The sequence below is a fragment of the Triticum dicoccoides genome, chromosome 3B, assembly GCF_002162155.2.
Source record: "Triticum dicoccoides isolate Atlit2015 ecotype Zavitan chromosome 3B, WEW_v2.0, whole genome shotgun sequence".
Lineage (NCBI taxonomy): Eukaryota > Viridiplantae > Streptophyta > Magnoliopsida > Poales > Poaceae > Triticum > Triticum dicoccoides.
In genome coordinates, this window is record NC_041385.1 from 631,330,870 (window position 1) to 631,356,564 (window position 25,695).

The 25,695-nt window shown below is 45.9% G+C and overlaps 1 protein-coding gene across 1 annotated transcript; it reads right to left on the minus strand.

The window, feature by feature from the left end:
- Nucleotides 1–233: 233 nt before the first annotated feature.
- Nucleotides 234–5,762, minus strand: LOC119277521 (metal tolerance protein 5-like). Its single transcript, XM_037558805.1, has 6 exons — nucleotides 5,449–5,762; nucleotides 3,872–3,987; nucleotides 3,542–3,787; nucleotides 2,810–2,890; nucleotides 1,013–1,246; nucleotides 234–864 (listed from the first exon to the last, which is right to left on the minus strand). The coding sequence occupies exons 1-6, from the start codon at nucleotides 5,633–5,635 to the stop codon at nucleotides 514–516; spliced, it is 1,215 nt and encodes a 404-aa protein (XP_037414702.1). The 5' UTR covers nucleotides 5,636–5,762; the 3' UTR covers nucleotides 234–513.
- Between the last annotated feature and the right edge of the window lie 19,933 nt (nucleotides 5,763–25,695).

Genomic DNA, 25,695 nt, shown 5'->3' on the forward strand with positions numbered 1-25,695 from the left:
GAACTTGCGAATTGCAACATTTGGTTCCTTTTCGAAGGCCCAACTGATGCCACGGGGGATACTAAACTGCCCCTAGTTCCGGGTGCCGCCAAGTGATCTTGCAATCTCGAGGAGATCGATCATCAGCACCCATATTACAGAACTGAGATGTGCCGAGTTATATATGCTGATACGTCCCCATCCTCTGGTTCTTCCCTGTTGCTGCATCTACATTGATGTCCTCTGCTGCTTAGTAACCGTTTGCAAGTTTTGTTCATAGCCATGTGTGAACCAGCAATAAAAATGTGGCCATGATCAGGGTATAGGACATTAAAATATATATGCTACCTACGTAGCACAGCAACTTACAAGACACAATCTACGTCGACATCGCCAGATCCGGCACTCCAGTATGCACATTTCAATTGCGTGCCGCACCCGCAGGTTTTTCTGCGACGCCTTGAGGAACACCCGGATTTCTGAAACTATTGCCATTAATCTGTACAGAGCTGCATCCACCGGCCGATCCTGAAGCTACTTCTCATGGGACAGAGCGTGCTCGGGCCGATGGGTGAACTCGTAGTCGAGGTGGACGAAGGCGCGCTCGATCTCAGGCAGGCGCTCCAGCTTCTCCTGCAGGGCCTCGCCGATGTCGTGCGCCTCCCGCAGCGGCATGCCCGCCGGCAGCACGATGTCCACCTCCACGAAGTAGTGCGAGCCGAACGTGTAGGCGCGCACCGTGTCGATGTGCCTCACGGCCTTGTGGTGGTTCCAGCATAGATAGGTCAGCTTCTGAAGGTACTCCGGTGAAGCCGACTGCCCGACGAGCGAGTGGACGTTTTCTAGCACCGTCATCGACCATGTCCTGATGGTGTAGATTGCTAGCTGCAAATGAGGAACCAACCCACGATTATTAATTTTCTCTGAAAATCAACTATTAATTTCAAAACAGCATACTGTCTGCTTTATCATTCATGTTATTTGGTTGTTATGTAAAAGAAGAAAAAGAAGAGATGGAAGGGGAACCACTTACAATAATTGCACCAACAGGGTCGATCCATCCTTCGAAATAATTTGCGAGTAGTGCAGCCACAAGACCAATTATATTAGTGATAACATCGAAAATGTGATCCTGTGCATAAGCCTTGACGATTTCGTTGGTGAACGTGCGGCAATATAAAGCCAGGGCAAGTTTCACCAGCGTCACTGAGAGCATGATGTCCACAACCCACTTTTCCTGCTCCTTTGTCAAGCTGAATTCACCTCCCTAGAAAATTATAGGATCAATATGAGCAAACTAAAATTATAATGGAGGAACTAAAGTTTGTATCTAAGAGTCTTAGTTCCAGAGTAAGGGATACATAGATGTGCTTCGAAAGGGAACTGCACAACAACAAAGGTTGCAGACTATTGATGAAAAAAAAGTACTCCCTTGGTCACTACAAGATGTTTCGAGTATTTCAATATGGACTACATATGATGCTTCGAAAGGGAACTGCACAACAACAAAGGTTGCAGACTATTGATGAAAAAAAGTACTCCCTCGGTCACTACAAGATGTTTTGAGTATTTCAATATGGACTACATATGGACTGAAATGAGTGAACAAACACACTAAAAAATGTCTATATAAATCCGATTCACAAAAAGTTAGAACATCTTATATTTGTGAACGGAGGGAGTATTTCAGGAAGCTCTCATTCCAACTGCCATGGCCTACATTTAGCTAATTACTTCCCAGACAGATTTTTTTTTGTGAGAATGTGATAAGTCCGAGTACATAAGTATGGAACAAGAAAAGGTTCAGTAGGAAAAGTATAGTGCTTATAGCAAAATCTTTATTTTCTTAGAAGGAGCAGAGTAGGCAAAAGCACACTGGTCATGGCAACTGGGAAACATAGCTAGCCAAAATCACGAGGCTTCTGGTTCACAATAAAGGATACAGATCAAGACTTTGACCAAGAATTTTATTAATACAGAGCCATGATTAGCTGGAAGTACTGTTGAAAACAAATCTAGTGATACCAATTTCATGTCATAAAATGCACATATTAATAAAGTTATTCCTGGGCAAACCTTGTCTTAACAAAACCTAACAAGCCTACATATGGGAGTGGTGAGGGGTACTTCAGCAATTATTTAGTCAACACACACTGTTGTCGTGGAAGTGATATAACGAACCTAAAGTGGCAAGATATGACATGTATCAAAGTATAGAAAGTACTGAACACTAATACAGTGGGCAGAAGATTTTATTATGTCAATAAACCAAAACGACCAACATTTGACATGATCTAAAAAACACAACTTGGTCCACTAATTTATATTTAAATATGTTTATAAAATCTAACAAAACTAATAAGATACTACGAAACAATGAAAGTACTTTTTGAGATAAATTCATCTACACCACTTTTAGGCGTCTCTAAATACTTTTGAACAAATGTATAAGTAGTCAAATTTTAAAAGTTTAATTACTCAATGTCCAAAATGATACTCCCTCCATCCCAAAATAAGTGTCTTGAGCTTAGTACAAATCTGTACTAGAGCTAGTACAAAGTTGAGACACTTATTTTGGGACGGAGGGAGTAGCTTTTAGTGAACTGCAGGGACTATGTGTTAGTGATACTGAAAGATCAAGTCTCCCACACACCTAATGTTGAAAAACAGTACAGGAAAGTTCAGAAGTGCAACAGTGAGTAGTAGGGGGGATGTTAGTACAACTCATGATTTTAGAGAAGGAAAAGAAATGCCCTTGGAGAAATTTCTGCTCAGGACAGTGGAGATAAAGAAAAGGTATTACGAAGCGAACAAAAATCAAAGAACTTACATCAGACAACAGTGATCGAGTTGATTCTAAGATGATCTGAAGGCCAAGCGTTGCCATGACTGAGGCAAAGACAAGTATTCCCTGGAGAAAAGTTATAATGAAGCTGTGAACATACTGAAAAGTAAGCAAAATGGTATTGCTTAATAGTACAAGACGTGCCTTAACAGTTACAAAACTAAACCGGAAGCGTCGAAAGAAAGTACTACCTCCATCCGGAAATACTTGTCATCAAAATGAACAAAAGGAGATGTATCTAGATGTATATTAGTTCTAGATACATCCATTTTTATCCATTTTGATGACAAGTATTTTCGGACGGAGGGAGTATACTCTATAGTTTTTAGGCTTACAATTTCATAGACCACGCCTAAGTGGCAGCTAACAAAAGCAAAAATACAGAGTAACACTGGAACACCCAGAGTGCCTTAGAAGTTAGAGCATAATATTAAGTCTTCTTCTTAAATCACAAAGCTCAATCATATGTTCTAATTTTACCACTTCATTCAAGATTTTGCATTAACTTATTTATTTTCCTGATCCAATATCCATTTGCGTTCCTTTTCTTAGTGCTATACAAAAGCACTATGAAGAGTAAAACTAGTAACTGAAGTATGCAGCACTTATACTGAATTAGAACTAATTAATACACACCAATGAGACTGGTAGAATGGAGTATAAAAACAGTTCCCTAGAAAAGGAATTATAAAAAGTACATGTTCAAACAAAACTCACCAGCGGCTGCATGCGCTTTTTACCAATTGGGTATCTGTAGGGATTTGGTGTTTGCATAGAAAATGCAGTAAACCATAAGATGAACCCTGATAACAAGTCAAGAAGAGAATCCAAAGTGGAAGCTATAATAGCAAGCGAGCCACTCCATACTGAAGCATACACTTTTGCAGCAAAAAGAACCATGTTTGCAATGTTTGACAGCCGGATGGCTAATGTTTCACTCCTAGCAACCTGTTCACGCTCTTCCTGCAGGTAGATAAGTTTCGTTTAGCTTTTAAGTTAGCAGTCTTCCCTGATGTCACAGCCTGAAGTTTATTTTATAGAACAGACCTTGGACATTCCAGGAAGAAAACCACGATCTGTCAACGCATCCATTTCATTGAAACCCTCTAGCATTTCCACTTGCTGTTGGTAGTATTCAGCGACAACATCCTCAGGAGCTTGACCTGCAAATAGAATTAAAGATCTTATTTGGAAGCACAGGTCATCTCCAACGTGGATCACCAGATTTCAGCCCGCAAATGTCCCCGAACACATCCGGACACGACCGCGGACATCCGGCCGGGCGGAGGCCATCCTACCATGATCACCCAATGTCCGCACAAAATTTAGCAAGTTCAATATATTGCCTGCAAACAGGACGAAATTTAACAAGTTTGAAACAAACCTAAACTAAATTATGCATAGTAGCGGCCCCTCCGTCATCGTCGACACCGCCCGCGCGGCTCTGGTCTTTGCCGCCCGAGCCTTTGTCGATGAAAGGCCTGCCAAGTGTCATGGCATCGCTACCCAACTGATGCGGCGTGCAGGCCGGTCAGCCGGTTCAGATAGGGTTTTGGGTGGGTCCGGGCTTTCGGAGTCCGACATGGCAGACGTCCGGACTCCTCCGTTGCTACGCTGATCCGGAGCCAGCTTGTGGGATTTTGGACATTCAAACCAGTCCGGACAATTTGGTGACCTGCGTTTCGAGGCCTAAAAATGTTTGATGGCCCCGTCCGGAAATTTACAGGCGTTTTGGTGATCCGCGTTAGTGGGGAGTATATGTTACTCTCCATTGTGGCTAGTCTTAGACTAGTAACATATAGTAACATGCATATGTTACTAGTCTATGTTACTACCTCCATAGTGCATAGTATCATAGATTAGTATCATAGGTGGTCTCATTTATTGCCATGCATGACACATAGTAGCATCACATTTATTATGTTACGGTATCTACATATGTTACTATAACCATCTCTCTTTTCTTTAATTGCCTGCCACATAAGCATGTTTGCGAGTCCCAAGTGCATGATACTTATGTTACCCCCACTGTGAGATGTCGTCATGTGTTTTTTTCTTTCAAAAAGGGCCCTCATGTGTGTTAAAAAGGGGAAAGTTTCAAAGAGTTCACGTGCTATCCTAGATAGATCCTACAGTCCTTTTATCCTTGTCATCCAATCCCCCACTACGATAATTCTGCTGACCTCACACATCACCTTTTTTAGGAGATATGCATGAGCAGTGCAAGACTGAAAGAACTGAACCGAAAAGGCACAGATTGCCCTTCCCCATATGGGCCATACGCAATATCAGAGAAGCTCAAGACGAAAAACATCAACGAAAATCTACACATTTCTGCTAAGTTGGCATAGGAAGTCGAATCTAGCGAAGCACCACCGTCCGTATCCAGAACCCAATCTCCATATCCGAAATGGACTACTTATCTCATCTTACTAGGAACCAAAAACAAAACAAAAAAAAGGGGGGTTAAAGTTCTATAATCATCACGAGCTGCATAAAGCGGCCGCCCCATCGAAAGAACCAAGCTGCCAAATCACGAGACACCATCGACCAAGCACCATGGGCACGCATCGTCGTATAAAGAAGTAGCACGCCAGCACCAGTGTCAGGGAAAGAGGTAGTACCTATGACGCCGAGGCAGTGGTGATGGAGCCCTCGGGCGGGCCTCTCCTGGTGCGCCTCCGGCGGGCGGAATCCGTCGAAGTTGAGGCGCCACGACTTCTCCGCCGCGGGCGCGCCGGCGTCGCCCGCCTCGACGGCGGCGAGCAGCCGCAGCTCCTCGCCCTCCCCGCCGGCTCCACTTGCCGCCATTTCCGAACCCTAGCCGCCGCCGGGTTCCTTCCTGTGCGGCGCCACACGAGGGAGCAGGGGAGCGGAAGCGGGGGGAGGTTGGGAGTTGCGAGGCAAAGGCGTCGTCGAGCAAACCAATTAAGCGGCTACTAATGCATTAGTGGCGCGTCTCGATGCGATTAAAGGCACGAGGAGGGGGGCTGCGGGAGGCTTCGTGCCTTCTGGATGCACCGAGTCCATGCACCGGCAGAGGCCTGGCTTGTGGACCCGGTAGGAAGCGGTGGCTCCTGGGTCTGGTGCGTTTGGTCTACGAGCTGCTTCCTGCGGGCCGGCTATCCGGGGAAAGGTGGCACCGTGGCAGGGAGGGGCATTGATTTGAGAGGATACGAATCCTCATGGCTCCGTGTGCGGCATGTAGGATACGGGAACAGTTTAGGCTGGTCACAATGGGCAAGAACATAGTAAGTTAGTAACTTTACACTTCCCTAAACTATATTACTATCTTCATAGTGGATAAGAACATCTATGTAGTGTCATGCAACGATGTATTTATTAGGTTATAGACTCATTGTTTTTTGAAGTGTGTGATGTTCCGGTAACTTAGCTAGTTACCACAAGCACCTCTCTCTTCATTAAATACGTACCACATAAACAAAATTGTATTGAAGTGTGTGATGTTATCCCCTAAGTTCCTTTCCATTGTGACCAGCCTTAATGTGATAATCTAGGAGTGGTAATATGGTCCATATGTTGTTGGTTGTACCGCATGCTTCTCCCCTGGAGGCAGAAGAAACAGACAAGTTGAGCACATGACATATCCTGACCACGAGACTCTCGTCTCGATCCCATGGGAGTTCGTCCGCAACATGGAATTTTGTAGCAGGAAGTCAAGAAGGGCAGGGAGGGAACAAACTATCTGAATATCCGTAGGCATGCCTCCGGGAATCATTTTAGTAATCAAAGTGGGGCTAACTATCAACTAAAAAGTGGTCAAATATTCGAGTGGCAGAGTCAAGCAGGAGAGCATTTGGTAGCATTTTGATTTGATAGCACGAGGGCGGGTGCAATTAGTTGGGGCTGGCAAGCAAACTCGCTGACGGAAAACGTGCGGTGTGGCTGGGATCACCTCCCCTCCGGCGTGCGTCCTGGTCGCCGCCGTTGCTTTCGACGGGCCAAGCGAGTGGACCACCACCGTCTCGCATTTTTCCACATCCGTTTCTCTCGAGTCTCGACCACAGAGCGGCCTACTTCGCCGACGCCACTGGTTCTGATTGGAACAAGTGGCCGGAGAGCGCCGGAGAGTCACGCATTGCCACGCCGGACTGGCGGCGATCTTTCCCGTCGTTCGAGTGCCACTGACACGGCCGCAAGCGCGCGCGACGGCCGCTCTTATCTTTGCGGGAAAGAAGCGGCAGCGACGGCGGGTAACTGTGGCTGGCGTACTACGGTGCCGACGGGAACGGTCCCGCTTGTTTCCGTCGCTACGGGGACAGGGCAATGACCGCTGCCGCGCTGCGTCCCGGAGTGATGGATGGAAGGTGGCTGTGCCGGACCACTTGACGATGGACGATGCGAAACAACGTGGATCGCGAGGAATTGAGGATATTCCACGGGTGGATGGGGTCGTTGAAGTGAGGACACACACATACATGACGACCCAGGTCTGGAAGCCAGCGAGAGAAAAATGAAAGAAGCTTTGTTGTGCAAGGTAGAAACAGAGAGTATCTTTGGTTGTTGACACGGAGGATGATCGGGTTGGTGGAGTCAAAGTTCGGATCAGCGTTGCGTATGCATCGGTAGAAAACCATGCTTATATTCAGAGAATTATATATGAGCTCTGGCCCAACGAACTGCATACGTGTTCAACGAGAACCGCGGAAAGAGGATGCCGTCGGCCGATGAAAGGAGACGTATACGTATGGCATGCAGTCATGCACATGTAATCAGCTCTTTCTTTCCCGCCGAGTCGGGAGCTTCAGATACAAGGCGAGTAGTTTTTCTTGAGAACACTTCCCTGCATTTCTACGGTCGGCTGTTCATGACGGTGAAGTTCTTCGAGATGCGTGGATGCGTGTCCACGATCTCCATCCGGAGGCGAACAGTGAACTCTCCTGCACAGCCAAACTGATTCGTCATCCCCGGGGAATCGTGTGACGCGTCGGCATGACACGTCGTTGTCAGAATCATATCGTACCTGCTGGGGAAGAGAGGTGACTGCAGCGTTGGACTGTTGAGTCATCATCTCAGTTGTGCACGCACGGGAGAAGACGGATTTAAAAACGTTTCTTGGACGACTTGGCACCTTGAACAAGTGATTAGAAAATGTATTGTGTGATTCTGTCCATCTACCAAGAATGTGTCGTGTATCAGACGCATTCTCGTTGTGTCTGCACGCACAAAAAATGCTGTCACTATCCAGCAAAATGCATAAGGCCTCCTTGGGTTCATAATAGGATAGAAATGTCATAGAAATAGAAAAGTCATAAGAAGTGGGATAACATGCATCACATTTTCTATAGAGAAAGAGATATCATTTGATGCATAGGATAGGGATTTTTCATTGAGTCTAAGGGCCTGTTGGACGTAGGAAAACTAGAGGAAAAATACAGGAACACGGTTTCCAAGGAATTTTCACTTTTAGCACCGTTCTGGACAAAGGAATCGACCCTTCAAATTCCTGAGGAAAGTTTCTCCACCCTTCATTTTCTAAGAAAATAAACATCCACTGAGAGCCCATGTTTTCGCGTAGGCCCGAGGCAGTAGAAGCAAAAAGCTGCTGAACCATGCAAATTGGGACCCACGTTGAGTTGATATGTGCATGCAAGGACCCACGTACACAGAGTTTGGGTCAGATATAGAAAATCATCAAATAGGACCCACGTTGATTGATTTCCTGGGGTTGCTCTTCCTGTATTCCGAACGCCAACTCTGCAGCATGGTACAACCCTTTTCTATCCTCTGTTTTATACTTCTATTCCTTTCCATTTCCTCTGTTTCTATCCAATCCTTCGGTTTCCTCCCCTACGTCCCGAACAGGGCCTAAGCTAATGTTTTTTTCTCAAAAATATGAAGGATTGATTCCTATTCTACATAGGAATATGAATTCATTCCTACAAATCAAAGGGCTTCAAAGTAATTTTTTCTTTGCAAATCCTATCATGTAGAATTCCTATAAAATCCTACAAACCAAAAGAGGCCTAAACATATGTGAAACCGAGAATGTAGTTTGGGCTAAAATATGGTGAAGTGTTGAATCCTTTCCGTCGAGCCTCGACAATCAATTGGATCGACCTGTGCGCCCTCCTCGCTGTTGGTGTAGCTAGGACACTTTTTTGAGATTGGAGGGAGTAAGAGCATCTACATCCGGGGGGCTGGAGGAGGGATGCAATGAGCGCGTCCTCGGGATCGATAGGCGTGCGCGCGAGTGCCCGGCGCCTCGTCGGCGCCTCGCCTACTGTCAGGCCCTCCCTCGCGCGTCGTCGCTCGTGTTGTGCGGCTCGCCCCTCTGACTCAGACGTCCTCGGCCGGACCGGCGCTGACGAGGGCACAAGCACCCAACGGTGCCCGTGGACGCCCTCCGGAGGTAGAATGGACGTGGCTGCGGTAGAGCAGCGTACCTGGAGTAGGGCAGAGTGGGCGGTGCTCCCGCCGGTGCTGCGCGCTGGACGGGACAGCCCGACAACGTCGTCCGCACTGTGTCGACGGACGAAGGGGGACGGTGCGTCGCTCCGTGAGTTGCCTCCGCTGCTGCCGCCCTAATCTAGACGGGTGCTGCGCAAAGCAATGCGGAGAGCGACCACTTCGACATCGCTCTCGTTGCCATTAGAGTCGGAACCGCTGCGGTCGTCCGCCATGGATCGGATTGGGAAGAGGAGATGAAAGATTGGGAAGAGGAGAGGATGGATTGGGAAGAGGAGATGACGGATTGGGAAGAGGAGAGGACGGAGAGAGTGGAGTGGACTAAGGCCTAGGGTTCGTTAGAGGGGATATATGTAGGGTCGGAGTGGGCTGGGCTGACATGGCGGACGCGCCCGGGCGCGCTCAGGCCGCCCCGTATTTGGGCTGGATATGAGGGGCGCCGGATAACCTAAGCATCTGGTGACGGTTTGAGGCGCCCGGGTGGTTGGTTTTTTGTGGCCGGTCACTGACCGATCAGCCCGTCCCGACGTTCGAGACGGGTTTGAAGCCCCCGGCTGTAGATGCTCTAACGAAATACATAAGTAGGGGGTGGATATTCTCCATTGACTGGGTCAACATGCTACCGATGCTAGTAAGTGTGGTAATCTTTTTCAACGTGAATAGACGAGGAAAAACACTTTTGCATTATATAGATGAGAAAAGGATACAAATTACATATTTACAACCATAAATACCGAGAAAAAACCCTACAGAAAAACAAACACTGTGTAAGCACTCACACCCGGCGGTGGCACCATGGATGCCTCATTCAGCATCTTGACATCGCCCCAAATTAGACCTGCGAAAGCCAACATGGTTATCTCATTAAACTCAAAAACCTTTTGCTTCGTTATCTCCAAAGATTCCAAGCAATGTAGGCTGAGAGGTCTGACGCCCCCAACTTAATCATGCACTAATCATAGACACAAATGTGCATGATCAAGATCAGGGACTCACGGGAAGATATGACAACACGACTCTAGACTCAAATTTAAGTCATACAAACTTTATAAGGGGCCTCGAGGGCTTGAATACATAAGCTCGAATACAAACGAGTCAGCAGAAGCAACAATATCTGAGTACATACATAATGTAAACAAGGCACACATAATGTAAACAAGTCTGCCTTAAGAAGGCTAGCAAAAACAACAACAACAACGATAAAAAAAGGTAAGGCCTCCTGTCTGGGAGCCTCCTAACTACCCCTGGCCGTCAGCGGTCTCCATGTAGTAGTAGTAGTCATCAGTGGTGCTAGCTAGCTCCTAGACTCCGTCATCTGATCACATCAATCAGGTATAGGGGAAAAGGGGTAGCAAAGCAATCGTGGGTACTCATCCAAAGTACTCGCAAGACTTACATCAGATCTATGCTAAGTATGCATCAGTATCAAAGGAATGGGGCTATATCTTTGGACTGAACTGCAGAAATGCCAAAAGAGAAGGGAAAGGCCTAGCCTATCGAAGACTAACATCTTGAAGCATCTTGCAACATAGAAGAGTGCAGATTAGCATATTATAAAGTAATAAGTATATTGTAATAACACCCAGAGATCCTTCCTCGACTTCCCGCGAGAAAGCAATCTCGGAGCCTTCACATCCATTTGTGTCTCCAATACCCAGTTCTAGTTGTATAGATCGGGATACAACTCTGAGCGTACGTTACCATGGACATAGCTATTTGAATAGATTAACTTCCTTGCATGGTTGCACAAACTTACCCAACACGCTCGATTAACTCCGGCCGAACACACTTCCCTGGGTCATGACGACCTTGGCTGATCGACACGCTATAGTCCTACCTAGGCTCAACAAGAGGCCAGCACGTCGGTCTACAATCTAAATGCGAAGGGGTCATGGGCCAATCGTCCTTTGCAATCCTGCACACTACAAATGCGGCCTGGAGCAGACCGACCCCCTAATCCAAGCATGGGTGGTTCCCGTCCAACGGGGCGTGCCCCGCTAAACTGCTGACGTCAGTGAGCTTTCGGAAGAATCTTACGACCCAAAGTGCCCATACTTATTCCCTCGTGATGGTCAGTGCAAAAAGGCTAGAGGCCTACTTGGATCACATATCCAGACCGTTAGCATCTTGGGAGCATGCGAAGACGAACAATGATCCACGATCTGTGGTCCCGTCGCCCCGTCTCGCCGACTTACGACAAGGGCTAAGAATGCACGGCCATGCCGCATAATTATCTCACGGGTACCCTCTAGGTCAACTCGACTCACAAGAGACTGTCGGGAACTCAGGTCCACCTCTACCGGGGTGGTACCGTCTGTCCCTCCAGTCATGCGGGAACATTAACTCTCGTGGGTACCCTCACAGTCAACCCGACTTCACATTTCTCGCGGGTACCCCTGGGGGCCGTCCCGACTTCAACAAGGTTCTGAGGTAAAGTCAAGGTAACTGTGTGTCTAAAACATCAAAGGGGAATCCGAGGAATCACCCTCGAAGGATTCCCACTCGATGTAACCGTTAAGGTGAACTTGGAGGAATCACCCTCTAAGGATTCACACTTAAGGTGTTGCACGACAGAGTCGTCGTCGGGAGTGGTGAAGAAGGAATCACCCTTCGTAATCGACGATCAATTAACTACACTACAGAGATATCATTAGGAGTGCGTTACGAGGTATCACCCTCGATAATCGATAGTACCTCTGCAGAGTCGTACAACTAAGGGGGTATGCGGTGATGTGTCGGCTCTGCATATCAATCACGTCGATCGAGTCATTTGTGATGAAGCGGGGGCAACAGGGACAAGGTGAGGGGTCACTGATAGATCACTACTCAACCTATACTAAGCATATAGGATAACAGGTAAGGTAACAATAGTAGGTTACAAAATCAGGCTATGCATCAGAATAGGAGCAATCAAATATAGTAGCAAATTCTAATGCAAGCATGAGAGAGAACGAATGTGATATATAGGAATGGTCAAGGAAGTTTTGCTTGCCTGGAAGCTCTCCTGGAAGGGGCTGGTCGTCAAGAGTGTAGTCGTACTCGGGAGCAGCATCGGTCTCGGTGTCTACCAGAGAGAAGAGGGGGAAGAAACAATAAATATAAAGCAAACAAATGCATCACAGAGCATGACATAGCAATACGCGGTGTTAGGGGTGACCTAACGCAGTGCTACGCGTTACAGACGGAGTGGGAAAATATCTGGCCTCTAGGCATTTATCAGCCAGACGATCTGGAGGGGAAGGTTCCATGTTTGCTGTGTTGGGGCCATGTGGCAGGTATGTGGATGGCATACTCAGATTCATCTTATTTTTTTGATCACTTTTCATATGTAAATTATTTTCATCAAGTTATGGTTTATTTTATATGATTTTCAAAGTTTAAATGATTTTCTGGAATTACTGGATTAGTTAAATAATTCAAAAAAATAGTAAATACATTTTGCACCCACTTTTGGCTAGCCATAGTGAATGACATGTGGGGCCAAGGTCTAGTTGACTTAGTCAACAGCCAGTCAACAGTCAACTGTTGACTTGGTCAAACTGACAAACGGCGCCAGTCTGTCATTGACTAACAATTATTTATTTTAACTAATTTGATTTATTTAGCATCGGGACCCACATTTTATTAGGGTTAGAGTGGGGGTTAGTGATATTTTTTAGTAGCTAATTAAAAGGGGCCGTGCCCCACTGGCAATGACACAATGGGCTAGCAGAGGCCGGTTTGCACGCGCGCGCGCAGGCACGACCATGACCACGGCCCGGCCGGCAGTGGAGGTGGCCAGCGGCGGGCACGCCTTGGATGCGGCTAGGGTGAGCGGGGGCCAACAGCGGGCTCGGCTAAGGGTGACTACGACCGACGACAAGACTCGTTGATGTCTACTACACAACCTTCTTCTTGTAGACTCGTGTTGGGCCTCCAAGCGCAGAGTTGTGTAGGACAGTAGCAAATTCCCCTCAAGTGGATGACCTAAGATTTATCAATCCGTGGGAGGCGTAGGATGAAGATGGTCTCTCTCAAACAACCCTGCAACCAAATAACAAAGAGTATCTTGTGTTCCCAACACACCCAATACAATGATAAATTGTATAGGTGCACTAGTTCGGTGAAGAGATGGTGATACAAGTGCAATATGGATGGTAGATATAGGTTTTGTAATCTGAAATTATAAAAACAGTAAGGTAGCAAGTAATAAAAGTGAGCAAAAATGGTATTGCAATGCTTGAAAACAAGGCCTAGGGTTCATACTTTCACTAGTGCAAGTTCCCTCAACAATAATAACATAATTATATCATATAACAATCCCTCAACGTGCGATGAAGAATCACTCCAAAGTTCCTATCATGGATAACATAAGATGAAATTGCTTGTAGGGTATGAAACCACCTCAAAGTTATTCTTTCTGATCAATGCATTGGCCTATTCCTATAAGTGTCACAAACAACCCTAGAGTTCATAGTAAAATAACACCATATGACACACATCAATCAACCATAATGTCACCTAGATACTCCAATGTCACCACAAGTATCCGTGGGTAAATTATACGATATGCATCAAACAACTTCAGATTCATAATATTCAATCCAACACAAAGAACTTCAAGAGTATCCCAAGATTTCTATCGGAGAAAGGAATATGAAAACGCGTATCAAACCCTACGCATAGATTACCCCAATGTCACCACGGGAATCCGCAAGTTGATAACCAAAACATACATCAAGTGGATCAATAGAACATCCCATTGTCACCACGGATATCCCATCACAAGACATACATCAAGTGCTCTCACATCCAAAGATTCAATCTGACACAAAAAACCTCAAAGGAAAAGACTCAATTCATCACAAGGTAGAGAGGGAGAAACATAATATGACCCAACTATAATAGCAAAGCTCGTGGTACATCAAGATCATGCCGAATCAAGAACACGAGAGAGAGAGAGAGAGAGAGAGAGAGATTAAACACATAGCTACTGTTTTTTCGTGTCTACAGAGGTTTGCAGTGGTGGAACTCCTAATCTAGGTTTATTTCTGGGGGTTTCTATATTTATAGGAATTTTTGGCGTCGAGAACAAGTCAGGGGGGTCCATGAGTCAACGACAAGACAGGGGGCATGACCTAGGAGGTCGCGCCCTCCATCCTTGTGGTGGCCTCGGGACTCTTCTGGCCCAACACTTTTGCTTCGGGGGCTTCTTATGGTCTATAAAAATCACCATAAATTTTCAGGTCATTTGGACTCCGTTTGGTATTCCTTTTCTGTAAAACTCAAAAACAATGAAAGAAAAAGAAACTGGCACTGGGCTCTAGGTTAATAGGTTAGTCCAAAAATCATATAAAATAGGTTTGCATTTCTGTCCCTAAGTTAGTCCAAAAATCATATAAAACTGGCACTGGGCTCTAGGTTAATAGGTTTGCATTTCTGTCCCTAAGTCGAACCACCTACTCAGATTTGCCCCTAGTTTCGAAGTCTGCTCAAATTTGCCCCTCCGCCGTTAGGTGACCTTATAGAAATGCCCTTCCGTTCCGTTTCCGTTTGGTCAAAGATGTTTGACCGTCAACGGGGCGTCTATTGGACATTTTGCCCCTGCCTCCATGTGTCACTTACATGTGGGACCCACTCAGGAAAAAAAACTCTTTCTCTCACCCTCTCTCACACACACTGACATGTGGGCCCCAACCAATAAAAAGAAAAAATAAAACTAGATAAGGACCGGTCAAACTAGATATCCGGCCCACATGTCATTGTCTTATTATTTATTTCTAAAATACATTGTTTTAATTAACAGTGTATTAGGCCATGGGTTGCCGGCGGCGACCAAATTCTTCAGCGGACGTACGCCATAAGGCCGCGGCGATGTCAACGGAGGGAACCAGGCGATATATCTAGCTGTACCGCATCCATGGATGGCTTATTCAGACCATATAGTTGCCGGAGCAAACGGCGGCGACCATTCGCGCGGTGGCTCTGGGCGGCGCAAGATGGAGAGCTACCATGTGAGGGGGAGGGAGAGGGTAACCGGGTGTGTGAAATTTTGGAGCTCACAATGAGCATGTTGGCGATGCTGCTGGGGTTCGGGGAAGACCGCAGCGAGGACTTCGACCATGGCGGACATGGCAGAGCTCAGAGCTCGCTAGAAAGATGACCCGAGGTCATGGGGCTTGCTATGGAGGACGCCCACGTCTTCTGCTGTACACCATGATGCCCTGGGAGCGGCTGGGATCCGCCGGCGTGCTTCAACGACATCAAATCGAAGGCGGCGGTCCGAGGATGGAGGCGGGGCAGATGCGTCCTGGCGCTCGGTCCTGGACTTCTCTGGTCAAATTCGCCGTCTGGGGCGATGATGTTATGTCGTAAGAGCACCCTGGCGAGGTAGCGACGCTTGGGGTTGCCGTTGGCCATGTGCTGGACAGACGACGGCGACGGGGCAGCCTCCGGCTGGCTTGCGGGAGAGGGCTAGAGGATGGGATAGAGAAAAAGGGCGAGGGGCAGAGAGAGAACGAGGGCGAGAGGGTAGTGGTGTCAGCAGGGACCAGCGACGGAGGCGGCGCCAGTTCAACACCCTCGCCAGAGTTGAGAGAGAGAGATTGGTCGTCTGCCCGTCGTTGGGCAGGGAGAGAGACGTGAGAGAGAGATAGTTTTTCCTTTTTCTTTTTTATTATTTTTTCTACTTGGGTCCACCTGTAAGTGTGTGTGTGAGAGAGGGGTGAGAGAAAGGGATCTTCTGTTTTATTTTTTGAGAATGGCCCCACCAGTAAGTGAGACATCGAGATAAGGGCAAAAATGTGAAGGAAACAGCCAGATAGCGGTCAAACGGCTTTGACCAGACGGAAACGGCACGGAGGGGCATTTCTGTAAGGGCACATAACGGCGGAGGGGCAAATTTGAGCAGACTTTGAAACTAGGGGCAAATTTGAGTAGTGGGTTCGATTTAGGGACACAGATGTAAAAGACCCTATAAAATAGCATATAAATGAAGGAAATATGCCCTTGAGGCAATAATAAAGTTGTTATTTATATTTCCTTATATCATGATAAATGTTTATTATTCATGCTAGAATTGTATTAACCAGAAACTTGGTACATGTGTGAATACATAGACCAAACAAAGTGTGCCTAGCATGCCTCTACTTGACTAGATCGTTAATCAAAGATGGTTATGTTTCCTGACCATAGACATGTGTTGTCATTTGATGAACGGGATCACATCATTAGAGAATGATGTGATGGACAAGACCCATCCGTTAGCTTAGCTTAATAATCGTTAAGTTTTATTGCTATTGCTTTCTTCATGACTTATACATGTTTCTCTGACTACGAGATTATGCAACTCCCGAATACCGGAGGAACACCTTGTGTGCTATCAAACGTCACAACGTAACTGGGTGATTATAAATATGCTCTACAGGTGTCTCCGAAGGTGTTTGTTGGGTTGGCATAGATCGACATTAGGATTTGTCACTCCGTGTATTAGTGAGGTGTCTCTGGGCCCTCTCGGTGATGCTCATCACTATAAGCCTTGCAAGCAATGTGACTAATGAGTTAGTTATGGGATGATGCATTACAGAACGAGTAAAGAGACTTGCCGGTAATGAGAGTGAACTAGGTATGAAGATACCGACGATCGAATCTCAGGCAAGTAACATACCGATGACAAAGGGAACAACGTATGTTGTTATGCGGTTTGACTGATAAAGATCTTCGTAGAATATGTAGGAACCAATATGAGCATCCAGTTTCCGTTATTGGTTATTGATCAAAGATGTGTCTCGATCATGTCTACATAGTTCTCGAACCCGTAGGGTCCGCACGCTTAACGTTCGATGACGATTTGTATTATGAGTTATATGTTTTGGTGACCGAAGTTTGTTCAGAGTCCTGGATGAGATCACGGACATGAAGAGGAGTCTCGAAATGGTCAAGATATGAACATTGATAGATTTGAGGGTTGCATTCGGACATCGGAATGTTTCAGGTGATTTTCAGAGTACCGGGAGGTAACCGGAACCCCTCAGGGAAATAATGGGCCAACATGGGCCTTAGTGGAGAAGAGAGGGCATGCTACAGGAGGTGGCGTGCCACCCTCCCCCTTTGACAATCCGAATTGGACAAGGGGTGGGGGCGCGGCCCCCCTTTCCATCTCCTACTCCCTCTCCCTTTCCCCCTTTGCTTCTCCAGAATAGGAAAAGGGAATCGTACTAGGACTGGGAGTCCTAGTAGGACTCCCCCCTCGGCATGCCCCCTCTAGGCCGGCCGCCCCCTCCTCTCCTCCTTTATATACAGGGGTAGGGGGGCACCCCAATAGTCACAACATTGTCTTAGCCGTGTGTGGTGCCCCCCTCCACCGTTTACTCCTCCGATAGTATCATCGCAGTGCTTAGGCGAAGACCTGCGCGGATCACATCACCAACACCGGCATCACGCCGTCGTGCTGACGGAACTCATTGACTCCATCGACACTCTGCTGGATCAAGAGATCAAGGGACGTCATCGAGCTGAACGTGTGCAGAACTCAGAGGTGCCGTATGTTTGGTACTTGATCGGTTGACTCGAGAAGACGTTCAACTACATCTACCGGGTTAAGTTAACGCTTCCGCTTTCGGTCTACGAGGGTACGTGGACACACTCTCCCCTCTCGTTGTTATGCATCTCCTAGATAGATCTTGCATGATCGTAGGATTTTTTTTGAAATTGCATGCTACGTTCCCCAACAGTGGCATCTGAGCCAGGTCTATGCGTAGATGATATGCACGACTAGAACACAAAGAGTTGTGGGTGATAATAATCATACTGCTTACCACCAACATCTTACTTTGATTCGGCGGTATTGTTGGATGAAGCGGCCCGGACCAACATTACATGACCACGTTCATGAGACCGGTTCTACCGACGTGCTTTGCACACAGGTGGTTGGTGGGTGTCTGTTTCTCCAACTTTAGTGAATTGAGTTTGACTACGACCGGTCCTTGTTGAAGGTTAAAACAACACACTTGATGAAAAATCGTTGTGGTTTTGATGTGTAGGTAAGAACGGTTCTTGCTAGAAGCCCATAGCAGCCACGTAAAACTTGCAACAACAACGTAGAGGACGTCTAACTTGTTTTTGCCGGGCATGTTGTGATATGATATGGTCAAGACATGATGTGATATAAATTGTTGTATGAGATGATCATGTTTTGTAACAAAGTTATTAGCAACTGGCAGGAGCCATATGGTTGTCGCTTTATTGTATGAAATGCACTCGCCATGTAATTGCTTTACTTTATCACTAAGCGATAGCGATAGTCGTAGAAGCAATAGTTGGCGAGACAACAATGATGCTACGATGGAGATCAAGGTGTCAAGCGGTGACAATGGAGATCATGACGGTGCTTTGGAGATAGAGATCAAAGGCACAAGATGATGATGGCCATATCATGTCACATATTTTGATCACATGTGATGTTTATCTTTTATGCATATTATTTTGCTTAGTATGATAGCATTATAAGATGACCCCTCACTAAATTTCAAGGTATAAGTGTTCTCCCTGAGTATGCACCATTACTATAGTTCGTCGTGCCGAGACACCACGTGATGATCGGGTGTGATAAGCTCTACGTTCACATACAACGGGTGCAAGCCAGTTTTGCACGTGCAGGATACCTGGGTTAAACTTGATGAGCCTAGCATATGCAGATATGGCCACGGAATACTGAGACCGAAAGGTCGAACGTGAATCATATAGTAGATATGATCAACATAGAGATGTTCACCATTGAAAACTACTACATCTCATGTGATGATCGCACATGGTTTAGTTGATATGGATCACGTGATCATATAGATGACTAGAGGGATGTCTATCTAAGTGGGAGTTCTTTAGTAATATGATTAATTAAACTTTAATTTATCATGAACTTAGACCTGATAGTTTTTTGCGTATCTACGTTGTTGTAGATCAATGGCCCGTGCTACCGTTCCCTTAAATTTTAATGCGTTCCTAGAGAAAGCTAAGTTGAAAGATGATGGTAGCAACTACACGGACTGGGTCCATAACTTGAGGATTATCCTCATTGCTGCACAGAAGAATTACGTCATGGAAGCACCTCTAGGTGCAATGCCTACTGCAAGAGCAGATGCTGATGTTATGAACGTCTGGCAAGCTCGATCTGATGACTACTCAATAGTTCGGCTTAGAATCAGGACTTCAAAGATGTTTTGAACGTCATGGAGCATATGAAATGTTCCAAGAGTTGAAGTTAATATTTCAAGAAAATGTCCGAGTTGAGAGATATGAAGTCTTCAACAAGTTCTATAGCTGCAAGATGGAGGAGAATAGTTCTGTCAGTGAACACATACTCAGAATGTATGGGTACCATAACCAATTAACTCAGCTGGGAGTTAATATTCCTGATGATAGTGTCATTGACAGAGTTCTTCAATCACTGCCACCAAGCTATAAAGGATTCGTGATGAACTATAATATGCAAGGGATGGAAAAGATAATTCCTGAGCTCTTCGCAATGCTAAAGGCTACGGAGGTAGAAATCAAGAAGGAGCATCAACTATTGATGGTTAACAAGACCACTTGTTTCAAGAAAAATGGCAAAGGGAAGAAGGGGAACTTCAAAAAGAATAGCAAGCAAGTTGCCACTCCCGGGAAGAAACCCAAGTCTGGACCTAAGCCTGAAACTGAGTGCTTCTACTGCAAAGGGACTGGTCACTGTAAGCGGAACTGCCCCAAGTATTTGGCAGATAAGAAGGATGTCAAAGTGAGAGGTATATTTAATACACATGTTATTGATGTGTATCTTACTAATGCTCGTAGTAGCGCCTGGGTATTTGATACTGGTTCATTGCTCATATTTGCAACTCAAAACAGGGGCTACAGAAGATTGGCTAAGGATGAGGTGACGATGTGCGTCGGAAATGGTTCCAAGGTTGATATGATCGTCGTCGGCACGCTACCTCTACATCTACCTTCGGGATTAGTTTTAGACCTGAATAATTGTTATTTGGTGCCAGCATTGAGCATGAACATTATATCTGGATCTTGTTTGATGCGAGACGGTTATTCCTTGAAATCGGAGGATAATGGTTGTTCTATTTATATGAGTAATATCTTTTAGGGTCATGCACCCTTGATGAGTGGTCTATTGTTGTTGGATCTCGATCGTAGTGATACACATATTCATAATATTGAAGCCAAAAGATGCAAAGTTAATAATGATAGTGCAATTATTTGTGGCACTACCGTTTAGGTCATATTGGTGTAAAGCGCATGAAGAAACTCCACGCTGATGGGCTTTTGGAATCACTTGATGCTTGTGAACCATGCCTCATGGGCAAGATGACTAAGACTCCATTCTCCAGAACAATGGAACGAGCTACTGATGTATGCGGTCCGATGAGTGTTGAGGCTCGTGGCGGGTATCGTTATTTTCTAACCTTCACAGATGATTTGAGCAGATATGGGTATATCTACTTAATTAAACATAAGTCTGAAACATTTGAAAAGTTCAAAGAATTTCAGAGTGAAGTGGAAAATCATCGTAACAAGAAAATAAAGTTTCTACGATCAGATCACGGAGGTGAATATTTGAGTTACGAGTTTGGTCTTCATTTGAAACAATGTGGAATAGTTTCACAACTCACGCCACCTGGAACACCACAGCGTAATGGTGTGTTCGAACGTCGTAACTATACTTTATTAGATATGGTGCGATCTATGATGTCTCTTACTGATTTACCGCAATCATTTTGGGGTTATGCTTTAGAGATGACTGCTTTCACGTTAAATAGGGCACCATCTAAATCCGTTGAGACGACACCATATGAACTGTGATTTGGCAAGAAACCTAAGCTGTCGTTTCTTAAAGTTTGGGGTTGCGATGCTTATGTGAAAAAGCTTCAACCTGATAAGCTCAAACCCGAATCGGAGAAATGTGTCTTCATAGGATACCCAAAAGAAACTATTGGGTACACCTTCCATCACAGATCTGAAGGCAAGATATTCGTTGCTAAGAACAGATCCTTTCTAGAGAAGGAGTTTCTCTCAAAAGAAGTGAGTGGGTGGAAAATAGAACTTGATGAGGTAATTGTACCTTCTCCTGAATTGGAAAGTAGTTCATCATGGAAATCAGTTCCAGTGATTCCTACACCAATTAGTAAAGAAGCTAATGATGATGATCATGAAACTTCATATCAATTTACTACCAAACCTCATAGGTCAACCAGAGTACGGGCCGCACCAGAGTGGTACGGTAATCCTATTCTAGAAGTCATGTTACTAGACCATGATGAACCTACAAACTATGAGGAAGCGATGATGAGCCCAGATTCCGCGAAATGGCTTGAGGCCATGAAATCTGAGATGGGATCCATGTATGATAACAAAGTGTGGACTTTGGTGGACTTGCCAGATGATCGGCAAGCCATAGAAAATAAATGGACCTTCAAGAAGAAGACTGACGTTGACAGTAATGTTAATGTCTACAAAGCTCGACTTGTTGCGAAAGGTTTTTGACAAGTTCAAGGAGTTGACTATGATGAGACCTTCTCACCCGTAGCGATGCTTAAGTCTGTCCGAATCATGTTAGCAATTGCTGCATTTTATGATTATGAAATTTGGCAAATGGATGTCAAAACCGCATCCTTAATGGATTTCTTAAAGAAGAGTTGTATATGATGAAACCAAAAGGTTTTGTCGATCCAAAAGGTGCTAACAAAGTGCGCAAGCTCCAGCGATCCATTTATGGACTGGTGCAAGCCTCTCGGAGTTGGAATATACACTTTGATAATGTGATAAAAGCATATGGTTTTATACAGACTTTTGGAGAAGCCTGTATTTACAAGAATTGAGTCTATATCATTTCTAATATTATATGTGGATCACATATTGTTGATTGGAAATAATACAGAATTTCTGGATAGCATACAAGGATACTTGAATAAGAATTTTTCAATGAAACACCTCGGTGAAGCTACTTCTATATTGGGCATCAAGATTTATAGAGATAGATCAAGATGCTTAATTGGACTTTCACAAAGCACATACCTTGATAAAGTTTTGAAGAAGTTCAAAATGGACCAGTCAAAGAAAGGGTTCTTGCCTGTGTTACAAGGTGTGAAGTTGAGTCAGACTCAATGCCCGACCACTGCAGAAGGTAGAGAGAAAATGAAAGTCATTCCCTATGCCTCAGCCATAGGTTCTATCATGTATGCAATGTTGTGTACCAAACCTGATGTGTGCCATGCTATTAGTTTAGCAGGGAGGTATCAAAGTAATCCAGGAGTGGATCACTGGACAGCGGTCAAGAGTATCCTGAAATACCTGAAAAGGACTAAGGATATGTTTCTCATTTATGGAGGTGACAAAGAGCTTGTCGTAAATGGTTACGTCGATGCAAGCTTTGACATTGATCCAGATGACTCTAAGTCGCAAACCATATACATATTTATATTGAATGGTGGATCTGTCAGTTGGTACAGTTCCAAGCAAAGTGTCGTGGCGGGATCTATGTGTGAAGCGGAGTACATAGCTGCTTCGGAAGCAGCAAATGAAGGAGTCTGGATGAAGGAGTTCATATCCGATATAGGTGTTACCTAGTGCATCGGGTCCAATGAAAATCTTTTGTGATAATACTGGAGCAATTGCCTTGGCGAAGGAATCCAGATTTCACAAGAGAACCAAACACATCAAGATACGCTTCAATTCCATCCGCGATCAAGTCAAGGAGGGAGACATAGAGATTTGCAAGATACATACAGATCTGAATGACCCGTTGACTAAGCCTCTTCCACAAGCAAAACATGATCAGCACCAAGACTCCATGGGTGTTAGAATCAATACTGCCTAATCTAGATTATTGACTCTAGTGCAAGTGGGAGACTGAAGGAAATATGCCCTAGAGGCAATAATAAAGTTGTTATTTATATTTCCTTATATCATGATAAATGTTTAGTATTCATGCTAGAATTGTATTAACCGGAAACTTGGTATATGTGTGAATACATAGACAAAACAAAGTGTCCCTAGTATGCCTCTACTTGACTAGCTCGTTAATCAAAGATGGTTATGTTTCCTGATCATAGACATGTGTTGTCATTTGATGAACATGATCACATCATTAGAGAATGATGTGATGGACAAGTCCCATCCGTTAGCTTAGCATAATGATCAATAAGTTTTATTGCTATTGCTTTCTTTATGACTTATACATGTTCCTCTGACTATGAGATTATGCAACTCCCGAATACCGGAGGAACACCTTGTGTGCTATCAAAGGTCACAACAAAACTGGGTGATTAAGATGCTCTACAGGTGTCTTCGAAGGTGTTTGTTGGGTTGGCATATATCGAGATTAGGATTTGTCACTCCGTGTATCGGAGAGGTATCTCTAGGCCCTCTCGGTAATTCTCATCACTATAAGCCTTGCAAGCAATGTGACTAATGAGTTAGTTACGGGATGATGCATTACGTAACGAGTAAAGAGACTTGCCAGTAACAAGATTGAACTAGGTATGAAGATACTGACGATCGAATCTCAGGCAAGTAACATACCGATGACAAAGGGAACAATGCATGTTGTTATGCGGTTTGACCGATAAAGATCTTAGTAGAATATTTAGGAACCAATATGAGCATCCAGGTTCCGCTATTGTTTATTGATCAGAGATGTGTCTTAATCATGTCTACATAGTTCTCGAACCCGTAGGGTCCGCCCGCTTAACGTTGGATGGCGATTTGTATTATAATTTATGTGTTTTGGTGACCGAAGTTTGTTCGGAGTCCCAGATGAGATCACGGACATGACGAGGAGTCTCGAAATGGTCGAGAGATGAAGATTGACATATTGGAAGATTGCATTTAGACATCGGAATGGTTTCAGAATGTTTTGGGTGATTTTCGGAGTACCGAGAGGTTACCAGGACCCCCGCGGGGAAATAATGGGCCAACATGGGACTTAGTGGCAAGAGAGGGCAGTCCACAGGAGGTGGCGCGCTGCCCCCCTTGCCAATCCGAATTGGACAAGGGGTGGGGGCGCGCCCCCCTTTCCCTCTCCTACTCCCTCTCCCTTTCCCCCTTTGCTTCTTCGGAATAGGAAAAGGGAATCCTACTAGGACTCCCCCCTCGGCGGGCCCCCTCTAGGCCAACTGCCCCCTCCTCTCCTCCTTTATATACGGGGGTATATACGGGGGCAGGGGCACCCCAAAAGGCACAACATTGTCTTAGCCATGTGCGGTGTCCCCCTCCACCCTTTACTCCTCCGATAGTATTATCGTAGTGCTTAGGCGAAGCCCTGCGCAGATCACATTTCCAACACCATCATCACGCCGTCGTGCTGACGGAACTCATCGACTCCATCGACACTCTGCTGGATCAAGAGATCAAGGGACATCATCGAGCTGAATGTGTGCAGAACTCGGAGGTGTCGTATGTTTGGTACTTGATCGGTTGACTCGAGAAGACGTTCGACTACATCAACCACGTTAAGTTAACACTACCTCTTCCAGTTTATGAGGGTACGTGGACACACTCTTCTCCTTTCGTTGCTATGCATCTCCTAGATAGATCTTGCGTGATCGTAGTTTTTTTTAAAATTGCATGGTACTTTCCCCAACAATAAATGCATATAAAACAGTCAAGATGGATAATATAATAACACGGGACAATAAAAAGTATAAATATGTTGGAGACGTATCACTCACAGCGGCAGGCACCGCTACGGGCGTGGGAGGAGCCGCGCGAGTGAGGGTTGCTGCAGGGGAGCGCCGGCAGCGGTGGGCTGCAGTAGGCAAGGAGCAGCGCCAGGGGGCGGCGCACACAATAGCAGTAGTTTGCAGTGACAACAACAGATGCGGTGGCAGCAGCAGCATACGTTAAGCAGTAGCGGGGCAGTAGTAGCGCTTGGGGGCAACGGCGGCATATCGGGGCATGGTAGGCGCAGTCGGCGGGCGCGGGGGCGGAATCAAGCGCGGGCAGGGGTGAGCAGCGGCCACGGAGTGAGTGGGCGTGCGGTAGCAGACAGAGAACTCCGGGCGCATTGAGGGCAGTGGTCTACGGAGTCGGAACCAAAGTGGAAAGGGGAGAAATAGCAGAGGAGCTCACATTGAGCTTGTAGGTGTGCAAAGCAGGCTCAGGGAGGCCTCGACGACACCGGAACCGAAGGTGAACGGCGACGACCCAGGGAGGGAGAAGAGCTCGATCCCCGGGGTATGGGGTTCTTCGGCTTGATCTCGGGGGTCCAGGCGACAAAGAAGACCACGGCGGAGAGGAGGGATACGTCCTCGTGCGTCGGGGAGGACGGTGGCCACGACATCGATGGGGTGAGGGTGATGGTGGCGTCGGGCAGCTTCTGTAACGGGAGAGGGAGAGCGGGGGAAGGGGGGAAAGCATCTAGGGTTCGGGGGAGGGGGTCGTCGGTGTCTTGTAGGCGGCCAGGGGGTGCCGGATGGCCAACA